General features: G+C 47.2%; 2 protein-coding genes across 2 annotated transcripts in view; one reads left to right on the top strand and one right to left on the bottom strand.

Moving 5' to 3' along the window:
- Positions 1 to 756, bottom strand: part of C11H16orf96 (chromosome 11 C16orf96 homolog) — a 43,527-nt gene extending 42,771 nt beyond the window's left edge. Inside the window, exon 1 of the mRNA XM_075566321.1 lies at positions 733 to 756. The gene's annotated coding sequence lies outside the window, so the exon portion shown is untranslated. The remainder of the gene's footprint in view (positions 1 to 732) is intronic.
- A 2,160-nt stretch (positions 757 to 2,916) lies between these two features.
- CDIP1 (cell death inducing p53 target 1) lies at positions 2,917 to 11,910 on the top strand. The gene is made up of 5 exons (XM_075566320.1): positions 2,917 to 3,036; positions 8,016 to 8,117; positions 8,693 to 8,794; positions 9,566 to 9,860; positions 10,242 to 11,910. Exons 2-5 carry the CDS (start codon positions 8,033 to 8,035, stop codon positions 10,351 to 10,353), a joined length of 594 nt encoding a protein of 197 aa, XP_075422435.1. The 5' UTR covers positions 2,917 to 3,036; positions 8,016 to 8,032; the 3' UTR covers positions 10,354 to 11,910.
- Positions 11,911 to 12,449: the final 539 nt, after the last annotated feature.

The following is a 12,449-nucleotide window of genomic DNA, read 5'->3' as shown; positions in this document are numbered from 1 at the left end:
CCACAAACCTCAATGAACTGAAGCAACGTTGTAAAGAAGAGTGGGCCAAAATTCCTCCTCAACGATGTGAGAGACTGATAAAGTCATACAGAAAAAACGATTACTTCAAGTTATTGCTGCTAAAGGTGGTTCTACAAGCTATTGAATCATAAGGTGTACTTATGTTTTTCACACATGGCCTCTCCATTTTGGCTTTATTTTTGTTAAATAAATCATGACACGGTGTAATATGTCCTGTGTTGTTGTTCATCTGAGGTTGTATTTACCTAATTTTAAGACCTGCTAAGGAACAGATGATTGTTATTATGTCCTGATATGTAAAACCATAGAATTCAAAGAGGGTGCACTTTCTTTCTCACACAACTGTATATATTCCCCATTTATTGCTATCCCAAAAGGGAGAAGCGCAGGGATTCACTTTCTGTTTTTCCACACTCCTAGTGCGTATAATAAATGTAAATAACAACTTATTAAAAATAGGTTGTCCTATGTCCACCAGCAGATATAAAAATACATGTGAATAAAGAGATATCAGTGTGACACCAGATGAAGCTGTGATCTTCCACAATATGAGGAGGAGAATGTGTGTAGCCTTGAGCGCTCAATCGTCGCTGGGGCGGAAAATGAAGTCAGTGTGAGTAACTGGCATAATCACCAGCACTGTGCAATACGTTTCAGCCAGAGTCCTGTATGAAATCCGTGTGGCGGATATAGATATAATTATTACATTACCGGTCGGGCAGATTTAGGCAGATCCAAAAGCTCATCAGCGGTGCAGATATTACTGGCCCTCTTACTCCTGAAGCGGGGAAACCAGGTTAAGCTGATTCGGGAATGACGTCAGTCAAGTACCCGTCAGCTGGAACCTTCGCAAATGAATGGAGTTGATTCGGGAGCCCGGGTGTGTAATTGCAATCTGCTAACGCTGACGTTTTGCAAGCCACAATACCTTGCCAGTGAAAGTGATGTCCGCAACTGCGCTGCGGTGCCGTGGAGCGCCGTAGATTTCCGTGACCGGAGTATGCCAAGTATCAAACGGCCGGACTGAGTTTTTACATCCTACGCAGGTACAGCTCCGGGGGGAAAAACGACGCACGCCAGCCCTCTGTTCCTCTGAAGGGAACTCCTCACACAGCTGATCTGGTGTCAACGTGATGACGTACACCCAACGCGTTTTGCCAGCTGTAACGCCGACTTCATCGGGGAAATGGCATGGGGGTGTGCCAATTATCTGTTTCAGGCACGCTCAGAATGACTGGATAGGTCAGGGGTCTGCAACCTTTCAAGGAAGGAAAGCCATTTTATAAAAAAAAATGTTTCTCCAAAATATTCCAAGAGCTGCAACACCATTCATATTACACCCCCACAAACATATACTGTACACACACCAATAGGTATATACTGTATAAGCATTAACATACGACAAAATATGTGGGGGAATAAAATGCATCTCACAATAATAAGTCCCTTTATTTAGTTTTTTTCATTGTTTTTCTGTGCAAAACAGTGTCATTTACAAATACACAATACATACACACACTACCCTCCCCAAAAACCACATACACACCCCCCTTAAATACACACACACACACACTACCCTCCCCCCCAAATACACACACACTACCCAACAACCCCAAATACTTACAAGAATTTTCTCATAATACAGAAATGATTTATTAAAAAAAACACATGTAGGATATTGTTTGAACTTCAGCTTTAAATTCTGTGGTCTCTTGTATTAATGACCTTGCTACTTCTAGATAACAAGAAAACTGCATGTCTGCCTTTTCTCTGCTAATTCTGCGTTAACTATTTAGGTGCTAGCATACAATTAGTGTGAATACAGATAATATGGCTTCTCTGTTGTTCAGCTGGAAATCTTTCCATCTTTAGACACGTCCTCCCTCTGCAGTGACATCCCCTGGATACGTCCTCCCCATGCAGTGACATCCCCTGGACACATGTCCTCTCCCCGCAGTGACTTCTCATGGACACATCCTCCCTTTGCAGTGATATCGCCTGGACACGTCTTCCGTCTGCAGTGCCATCTCCTGGATACATGTCCTCCCTCTGCAGTGACATCCCCTGGACACATGCCCTCCGTCTGCAGTGACATCTCCTGGATACATGTCCTCCATCTGCAGTGACATCCCATGGACAGATGTCCTCCCTCTGCAGTGACATCCCATGGACAGATGTCCTCCCTCTGCAGTGACATCCCATGGACAGATGTCCTCCCTCTGCAGTGACATCCCATGGACAGATGTTCTCCCTCTGCAGTAACATCCCATGGACAGATGTCCTCCCTTTGCAGTGACATCTCCTGGACACATGTTCTCCCTCTGCAGTGACATCTCCTGGACACATGTTCTCCCTCTGCAGTGACATCGCATGGACACATGTTCTCCCTCTGCAGTGACATCGCATGGACACATGTTCTCCCTCTGCAGTGACATCCCATGGACACATGTTCTCCCTCTGCAGTGACATCCCATGGACACATGTTCTCCCTCTGCAGTGGCATGTCCTCCCCCTGCAGTGACATATCCCGGACACATGTTCTCCCTCTGCAGTGACATGTCCTCCCCCTGCAGTGACACATGTCCTCCCCCTGCAGTGACACATGTCCTCCCCCTGCAGTGACACATGTCCTCCCCCTGCAGTGACATGTCCTCTCTCTGCAGTGACATGTCCTCTCTCTGCAGTGACATGTTCTCCCTCTGCAGTGACACTGTCCTCCCCCTGCAGTGACACATGTCCCTCAGTGTTGCTCCCATGCCTTCCTCATTGTAACGTAACAGCCGTTGCTTGCATTTATTTGTTTATATTCAATAAAGTTGTAAAAAAAAACAACCACTCCCGCTCAATGTCCCAGGACAGGCCCGGAACTGACGTGATTAGAGAGCGGAAGTGTGCGCAGCGCCCTCTGGGAGTTGTAGTTCTGGCTGATAGGGGCGGGGACTGCAGCTACCATAGTGCAGTGCGAGGGGTAAACAGGAGCAGGAGAGCAACTGAGTGCGGGCAGGTGCAGGAGAGGTGATTATATACAGTGTGTCATAAATACACACTCGCTGCATTATACATACACGAACTGCATCACACACACGCTGCATTATATATATACATATATACACACTGCATTATATAATATATATATATATATATACACACACACAGTGCATTATATACACACACTCTGACACTGCATTATATATACCCACACTCTGACCCTGCATTAGATATACACACATTCTGACACACTGACACTGCTTTAGATATATATACACACACACACACACTGACACTGCATTAGATATACACACACTGCATTAGATATATACACACACTGACACACTGCATTAGATATATACACACACACTGCATTAGATATACACACACACTGCATTAGATATATATATATATATATATCACTGACACTGCATTAGATATATACACACACACACTCTGACACTGCATTAGACACACTCACACTGACACTGCATTAGATACATACAGAGTGACATATCCCATCTATATGCAGCTGATAACTATGTAACTTATTATACATACACATCATAATATATATATTTATTACACTGTGACATATCCCCTCAAATTCAGATTGTGTATGTATATATATATATATATATATATATATATATATATATATATATATATATATATATATACACTAGCTGAGAGACCCGGCGTTGCCCGGGAGTCACACTGTCCCGTGTGTCCCCCCCCCCCCCACACACAATGTCCCCCCTTCCCCGCACACTGTCCACACACACACACACACACACACACACACACACACACACACACACACACACACACACACACACTGTCCCCCCCTCCCCCACACATATATATATATTACATGGTGTGTGTTTATCTGTATTCATATAGCACCATTTATGTACATAGCGCTTCACAGCAGTAATACATGTGACACTGTGTGTGTGTGTGTGTGTGTGTGTGTGTGTGTGTGTATTTCATTTTTTCTTTTCCCCCCCTGGATAGTGAAAAGCACAAATGGATACAATACTTTATAACATTTCTGCATTATTTATTGTACAGTAGTTTAGCTATAAATACAGGCCGTCTGATTAGGGTCCGCACCTTTATCCCTACAAGCACAGATAAAGCTATAGAAATATCTATCTGTGCTTGTAGGGATTAAGGTGCGGACCCTAATCAGAGACGGCCTATATTTATAGCTAAACTACAAGAAATAATTCAGAAATGTTCTAAAGTATTGTATCCATTTGTGCTTTTCACTATCCAACCCCATGACCTTAATAATAATATATATATACACGCACGCATACACACACACACACACACACACACACACACACACACACACACGGCTATACACTAACAACATTCTTGTATATGAATTAATTAAAAAAAAAAAAAAGACAGGTCTGCAACCCTGCCTTTCACCATTATCGCCCAGCACACAGTGCTTCCACTACAGCAAGGGACTCTGGGAAATGACATGCAAATGAGCACACAGTGCCACCTTTTGCTTCAAATCCACATGATATATATATATATAATATATATAATATAACACAGCGGTGTGCAAAGTGGGGGGCGCGACCCCCAGGGGGGGCGGGAGATTGTGCTGGGGGGGCGCGGGCAGTTGCAGAGGCCCCGCGCTCTTCCCCCAGGCATTTAAATGAAATGCCGGGGGATCGCGTGAGGCCCCTGCAACTGTTTACTTACCGGGATTCAGCCGTCTGTGTTGCGTCGCCATGGCAACGCGGCGTCAATAGACGCCGCGTCACCATGTGACCTGACGTCACACGCCCACGCAGCGTCATATGACGCGGCTGAAGGTAGGCAGGGGGGCGTGAGAGCCGGGGCAGAGTGACAGGGGGGGCGCAGCACCAAAAGTTTGCGCTCCCCTGATATAACACACACACAGTGGTTGACAAATCACCAAAAAATCTACTCGCCACCTAGTACCAAACGTGTGCTGCTTGGGCCAATATTTACTCGCCCGGGGATTAAATCCACTCGCCCGGGGCGAGCAAATGTATAGGTTTGTCGAACACTGTGTGTATATATATATATATATAGATATATATATATATATATATATATATATATATATATATATATATATATATATTTTCCAGTTTTGATTTAAACTAGTCGACTCCTACCCAAATATGACACGCGGTGGTCGGCCACCAGCATGTAACTGTCCCCTTCGACTCTTTCGTAACGATGACGATACTTTGTGTGTTGTGCGATCGCACACCAAGATCTGCGTTTTTTTGTGTCGGTTGTAACAATATCGATGATGTCTAAACTGGTAACGGGCTGAGCCTCATCTGGTTATATCTTGATTTTTGTTTATTTACTGGAACATATTGTAACGGGAAACCTTCTCATCTCCTTTTCTGATATGTTATGACACACACATACATAAACACACACACGCCCAACCCAAATCCACCACATCATGTATATTGTGTCAAAAACAGTGCGACTGCGATTGTCACCTCATGTATACAACAAAAGGCCCTGGTGCTACATCCAACTTGCCATATTATATAGTTAAATACTTATCTGTTTATAAGCAAGGGTCATTTATTTCAATTCTTTGGCCAACGTATGTTAAGCCTATAACCACATCACGGTGTGGCCCATCTGTGGGTCGCTGCACCTGCAAAAAGCCCCCCGTAACCTCTCTGAGGCCGCGTCCGCACGCGGCACGAACATATGGCCGTACCTCTGAGGCAGGCCATAGAGCGCGCCATGAAGCGTCACGGTGCGGCCGTTTTTGTTTTTCCCCGTGAGACAAACTATTTTGGTTTTGCCGCGGGATGGCCTGGTCACGCGGGCGTTTCAGCCAATGAGGGCGATCCACTCCCGTGACAACACGGCCCCGCCTCCCCGTCCCTGTGGCTCACAAGCCACTGATCGCTCGGCCGACATGTGGGTGTGCGCCGGCTTGCGCACCCCCAATATATCCGCGGCCTGATGGTGGGAGAGCGGTCATTTACAGGTGCTGAGCAAGAACTGCCATTAACAAGGGGAAATGAGGGGGGCTTGGAAAAAGCACGAGGCTTTTTGGTGGTCTGCCCCAAAACAAACTGTAAACCCTTCAGTGCTTGGGGCAGCGTTACATCGCATCCCCTCAGCCAGCAGTTTCCTTAGCATTAAAATTAAGTGCTAAATCCGCAGGGGGGGGGGGGAGGGGGGAGGAGGGTTCAAATGTCGAACACGTAGTCCGTGCAAAATGCCTCTTTGAAATCTGTCCGCTGCCGTGCATTGTGGCGTAACTCTGCCCAGATCATTGAATATATATATATATCTATCTCTCTATCTCGCCCACAGTGTACTCGGCGCTTTACAGAAGAGACAGTACAGGGAATTAAAATAATACAATACGCACAACAATTAGTCAGACAATAGGAAAGGAAATCCCTGCCCCGGAGAGCTTACAATCTAAGGGCCGAATATTTTTTGCGCCTTGTGATTCCCGCAGGGCCTCACCCCTCTGAGGAAAGCGTTACAGAGCATCGCTCCCTCCGGGGGAAGATTCGCAGGGCGTTAACACTTTGCATGGCATGTTTTACGGGGTCCCTCCTAGGAGCCAAGTGTACTAATGGCAGTGACATGGTTAAGGGGTCAGTCCCTCCTAGGAGCCAAGTGTACTAATGGCAGTGACACGGTTAAAGGGTCAATCCTTCCTTGGGGCAGTGTGTACTAATGGCAGTGACATGGTTAAAGGGTCAGTCCTTCCTTGGGGCAGTGTGTACTAATGGCAGTGACATGGTTAAAGGGTCAGTCCTTCCTTGGGGCAGTGTGTACTAATGGCAGTGACATGGTTAAAGGGTCAGTCCTTCCTAGGGGCAAAGTGTACTAATGGCAGTGACATGGTTAAAGGGTCAGTCCCTCGTAGGGGCAGTGTGTACTAATGGCAGTGACATGGTTAAGGGATCAGTCCTTCCTTGGGGCAGTGTGTACTAATGGCAGTGACATGGTTAAAGGGTCAGTCTTTCCTTGGGGCAGTGTGTACTAATGGCAGTGACATGGTTGAAGGGTCAGTCTTTCCTTGGGGCAGTGTGTACTAATGGCAGTGACATGGGGTCACATATGGGTGATTGCCTTTTTTTTTTTTTTTACTGAAATCTATGTTTTTAAAGTCCGTTTGTACACAGGATTAGCTGAGATTTGGGAGGGGGTTTGATTCCCTTCTGTCTGATGTCCCTGTGTTTTCACCAATGGTGCCCAGGCAAGTCCCCCTCCCCTTACCTTTATTGGCTCTCTGATAAAGACAGGGTGGGATAAGGGGAAAGAAAACAGTGACAACCCCTCCTCCTTTCAGAGAAATGCAACTTATTTCCCAAAAAAAGAGGGAAAGCATCCAAATCTTTGCTCTTGGCACATTTAGGTTTTGTTTACGGAAGCCAATTAGATTAAAAAAAAAAAAATGTAAAGAAAAGGTTGTATACTGGACGTCACGTTTAACTTGTGTGGCATCCCAAAACCATTACAGATTACATACACCCCCCATGTAGCGGGGCACGAAAAATATATTTGGAGAACGATGTGTCAATGATGCCATTATTAATCCAGCTCGACCCCCCCTGGAAGGGACCGCCCCATTCAGCCTTCACGGTGCCTGATACCTCATGAGGGGCTTGCCGCGGCTCGCAGGTCACGTGACCGCTTCTCCGGTGGCGTCGCCCCCCCCCTCTCCCTTCTGCACGCCATCACTGTAGATCGTGACGCGGTGTTCCGCCTTTGTTTGGGGGGGGGGGGCGCAGATGTGGCTACTGCATCATGGGGTCCCCTGGAGTGCCAGACCCTTTGACAGAGGGGCTTCGACACGGAGGGGTCCCTCGTAAGGGCTACGGCGCGGGGGAGCCTCTTGTAGGGGCTACGGCGCGGGGGGCCTCTCGTAGGGGGAACACTCGCGCCTCTGACTAATGTTCTCACCAGGTTTTTCCTCCCCCCCCCCCCCCCCCCCACTCTCTCTCTCGCAGACTCTGACGTTGGGGCGATGGCGAGCGACCCTCCCCCTCCCTATCCCGGGGGTCCCTCGGCCCCCCTCCTAGAGGAGAAGCACGGACTGATGGGCCAAGAAGGTAATGAGATCTCAGGGTCAGGGGGTCTGCTTTGCACCCCTCCCTCGATTTATTATTTTTTTTTAAATGTATCTATGTGTATATATATTTTCCATGCCGGAGGCTTCTGTGGTGCCCTAAACCCTTAGCTATTAACTGCTGTTGCTGTATTAACCTCTTGTGAGCTGGAGAGCCAGAAAATGGCTGGATTAACCTCTTGTGTGCTGGAGAGATGCATGGCTGGATTAACCTCTTGTGTGCTGGAGAGATGCATGGCTGGATTAACCTCTTGTGTGCTAAAGTGTTGGCATTGCTCCGCATTGCGCTCTATAGAAGGAAGCGTTGCGGAGATAAGGTGTGTGTGTGTGTGTGTGCGCATCAATAGGTCACCAGAAGTGTGTGTGTGTGATGATCACACTTTGTATGTGGATAGTTATTTTGTGTGTGCAACATCATCACTGTGCATGTGAGTAGCAGTTTGCCACTGTGTGTGTGTGTGTGACGCAGTGTGCTAGTATTAAGATGTGTGCATCACTGCGTCCTGGTAGTGAGTTGTGTAGCAGGCCTTCCTATATCCTCACTGCATCTCTTCACAGACGGCAGATATCCCCCATACCCTTTGGGCATGCCATCTGCACCCCCAGACTCGGGACCCCCTCCATACGAACCGAACCCTGCGTTCATCACCCCACACCAAGGTGAGACACCCTGCTCCTGAGAAAGGGTCTTGTGTGGGAGCCCACAGGGGTCACATGTAACACGGGTAAGGTCTTTCCACAGCGGCAGCGGGGCCCAGTTACAGCGCTGTCGGAGTAGGGGAGCAGATACTGGGGCGGTGGAGTAGAGGGAGAGTTTTGAGTTTCTTAAGTGGCTTTATCACAGGATCATTATCCTTAATTTAAAGCTGCAGTTCAAGCTACCGTTTAAAAAAAAATATATATATATATATAGATATATATATATATCTATATATATATATATATCCCATTCAATATGTGCATCAATACAATCTGCACACTGACAAGTGATTGGCTAAGCTGCAGATCGATCCGTTCTCCTGTGATCGATCGCTTGCTCCGGGTTATTTAATTCAGTTCTTTCACAGCATTGTGGGCAATGTAGTTCCTGGAATATGATTGGGCAGTTACTAGATACAATTGGTGCACTGCTAGAGAGGGGGTGGGCTCTAGCTCTTGAGCCCCATTAGAAGGGGAAGGGGGCTGTCACTTTGGAAATGCTTCCTACATTAGAAACATTAAAAATGTCTTTAAAACAATTTTTTTTTTTTTAAATACTAAAAGTATTTTCTCATAGTACAGAACAGATTTATTAAAAAAAAAAACACGTAGGATATTGCTTGAACTGCTGATTTAATGCTAACGTAACTCTGCTCAGTGTTATCGTGGAGCCTGTAGACTGGATCATTGCATTGTATAACATAGTGGCTGTCCTCTGTCCTTTTGCCTTAGGTTTCTACCCTCCTCCTCCCGGGCCGTATGCTCCCATGGGTTATTACCCACCCACCTCCGGGCCGTACCCGTCGCAGTTCCCGTCTCCCGGGGCCCACGCTACCACAGTAGTCGTCCCGCCAGGCGCCAGCGCTGCAGCCAACACTACCACCGTGACGGTGTTTCAGGGGGAGATATTCCAGGGGTCCCCAGTGCAGACCGTGTGTCCGCACTGCCAGCAGGCCATCACTACCAAGATCTCGCACGAGATCGGGCTCATGAACTTCCTGCTCTGCTGCTTCTGCTGCTTTGTGGGGTACGTGAGGCTGTGCAGGACATGTGGCCCGAGATATGTCATGTCCACAGAGAGACTAGTGGTTAGATCAATTAGTATGAAGGAACGTATACAGGGCATGTAGACTGGCATCTCTCCAGTGCTTAGGTAGGTTGACACCTGTTTATTCGTATGAGGATGGTCTCGGTACCTTTACACCTGTAGCTGAGAAGAGTCTCCTACACTGGCATCTCCAAATAGGCACAGTGGTTGGCAATGGGGTCAGTGAAATCCAAGGCTAGGAAAGCCAAGCTCTGAGCTCCCTTTCAAGATGGATCCTTTTTGGTTGGGTGGTGTAAGTTGGGGAAGGGTTGGTATCGAGCTGCACCTTTTAACATTGTGCTCCACGACTTGTCCTTCCAGGTGTGACCTTGGCTGCTGCCTCATCCCTTGCATGATCAACGACCTGAAGGATGTGACGCACACATGTCCCAGCTGCAAGGCTTATATCTACACCTACAGGCGGATGTGCTAAAGCGACCACGCCATGTCCGTCCTTCCCCAACCCCCTCTTCCCTTTCCCCCCTCCCCTCCCCAACGTCCTCGCTGTTTTGATCTCCGTCCGTACACCTCCTGAGAAGCTGTGAATTTTCTCATTACAGGGGCTGTATACATGGCCAGCAAAGGGTGGGTCAAACACCACAAGGGTGGCGTGTCAAACTCTGCCAACTTGACCCGTACGGGGACATCTGAGCCACTTCAGGCCGGCGTCCTGGGCGCTTTTTCAGTAGGCTTTGAAGCCATATTTTCCCTGTCCAGAGAAGTTTTCACTTGGAAAGATCTCCGCCAGGAAGACGGCTTTCCTGCCTATCATCCCGTATCGGCGTATCGGGCGCAACTGAGGAAAATATGACGGCAACACAACGTCGACGCACGCCCATCATGTTTTCCCGGCGCCCAAAGCTGCAAGCACTATTTGTATTGCATTCTCGTTCCTTCTCGCTCCTGACTTTTAACAAGATCCGCACGAGAGAAGTAACGAATTATTTATTGAATGATTTCTTCTTGCTCGTAGGGGTTTGTAAGCCTGTGCAACCTTTTTTCTGTCCAGTTGGCCAGCCGCTAGTACAGACTTTTGTTTTTTTTTTTTTTCCCCTGCGTTTCCCGTACAAGATGGCAGCGAATTCCCGCGTTGCTGGGAAATAATGCAGGAGTATGTCTGCGCTTGGCTTTAACTTTTCATATCCGTCACAGTTGGCGGAGAACATCCTGTTTTTTTATGTCGCTTTTTCTGTGTTTTTTTTTTATTTTTTTTAACAATTTGGTCAACTCCCAGGCCTTGTCCGGCGACCTCATAGATACGTCACCAGTGGGGATGAGACTTGAGGTTCCTTGTGTTCGAAGCCGAAGCTTGGCCCCTGTACGCTGCTGCATGGCACTTAATAATCAGCCTGGTGTGTTCTCCACTAGAGTAAGTCATCTTTTTAATGACGGTGTGTAGAAAACCGGGTTGTCCAAAATGAACCAATCGGAACGCTCCATCCCGGCAAAAGCTCAAACATCCCTTCTTTCCTATTGGCGGGCTATGAACCTGTCGGCCCTTGTGGACTGGAGTTGATCACACCGTGATCTAGAACCGGAGGATTTGACCGTGCTTTAGAATGATTCAATAACCTTTAAAGCAGTAATTCGTCCCCCTCCTCTCTTCCCCCCCCACCCCCAATCCGGTTAACCAACTTTTTTTTTTATACTGGATTGGAACGGGGAGGGTCTCCAGTGGTAAATCCGCAGTATTTTCCGCTCCAGGGACCTACAGGTTCCCGAGATTGCTCCTGGTGAAGTTACTGGTATTACTACCTGGTCCTTTAAGAAGGCTTTAACTGGTCTTCCAATAGGAAGCCCCAGTCGCTGATATTGCACCTTTCTATTGGTCCAATATTTGGTAGCCAACATCTGGTATCTTCACCGGTAAGAATCTCTCTCTTGAACCGGGATGTTCCTGGAGTTGAAAATGGAGTTTGGTTCAGCGGGACCTCCGGATCCCACCCGGTAAAAAAATAACAGGGGCTTTAAAAAACAAAAAAAAACAAAACCGTGTGTTGGAGGAATTGCTCCTTTTTTATTTACTTGCGTGTACGTCTAATTTAATCCGGTAATTTATTGTTTGACCTCTTTGGGTAATGGCGGCAGCAGGATTAGTTTGCGCCGGTCAAGTGCAGAAACAAGGCGAATCCAAGGTTTTCCGACACGTAGACGATCTTGCGAAACCGTTCTGTGACAAAAGAGATTAGGCGAAGTTTGTAAAAACCCTCCCAATCATTTAACTACAATGGAGACCCGACTAGTTGATCTAAATATTATGAGTTGGTTATAGATTTTGTCATAAAACGGACACACAAGAATAGCAAGTTTCTGTATAAACCCAATTGGTGTCGTGCGGTTTCTGCATCAGCGACGTTCACAAAGAAAGTGGGCGGAGTTAGAGGCGGGGTTTGGCTGCCTTGTGGCGCCCATATGCAACATTGAACGTCCCGTCATGCCATTTTTGCGGCAAAATTACCCGTCAACACTTTGCGTAAAAGACAAAATCATGGAGACGCAAACCACTATGAATGCGTTCTTCCATCCGCG

This window comes from Ascaphus truei, chromosome 11 (genome assembly GCF_040206685.1).
Source record: "Ascaphus truei isolate aAscTru1 chromosome 11, aAscTru1.hap1, whole genome shotgun sequence".
In the NCBI taxonomy this organism is placed as follows: domain Eukaryota; kingdom Metazoa; phylum Chordata; class Amphibia; order Anura; family Ascaphidae; genus Ascaphus; species Ascaphus truei.
This window is presented reverse-complemented; position numbering and strand designations above follow the sequence as displayed.

Excerpts from the sequence above, each read along its gene's own strand:
- CDIP1 (XM_075566320.1), top strand. The coding sequence starts at position 8,033 with ATGGCGAGCGACCCTCCCCCTCCCTATCCCGGGGGTCCCTCGGCCCCC. Across the intron at positions 8,795-9,565 it reads GTTCATCACCCCACACCAAG|GTTTCTACCCTCCTCCTCCC; the intron begins GTGAGACACCCT and ends CTTTTGCCTTAG. Across the intron at positions 9,861-10,241 it reads TGCTTCTGCTGCTTTGTGGG|GTGTGACCTTGGCTGCTGCC; the intron begins GTACGTGAGGCT and ends TTGTCCTTCCAG.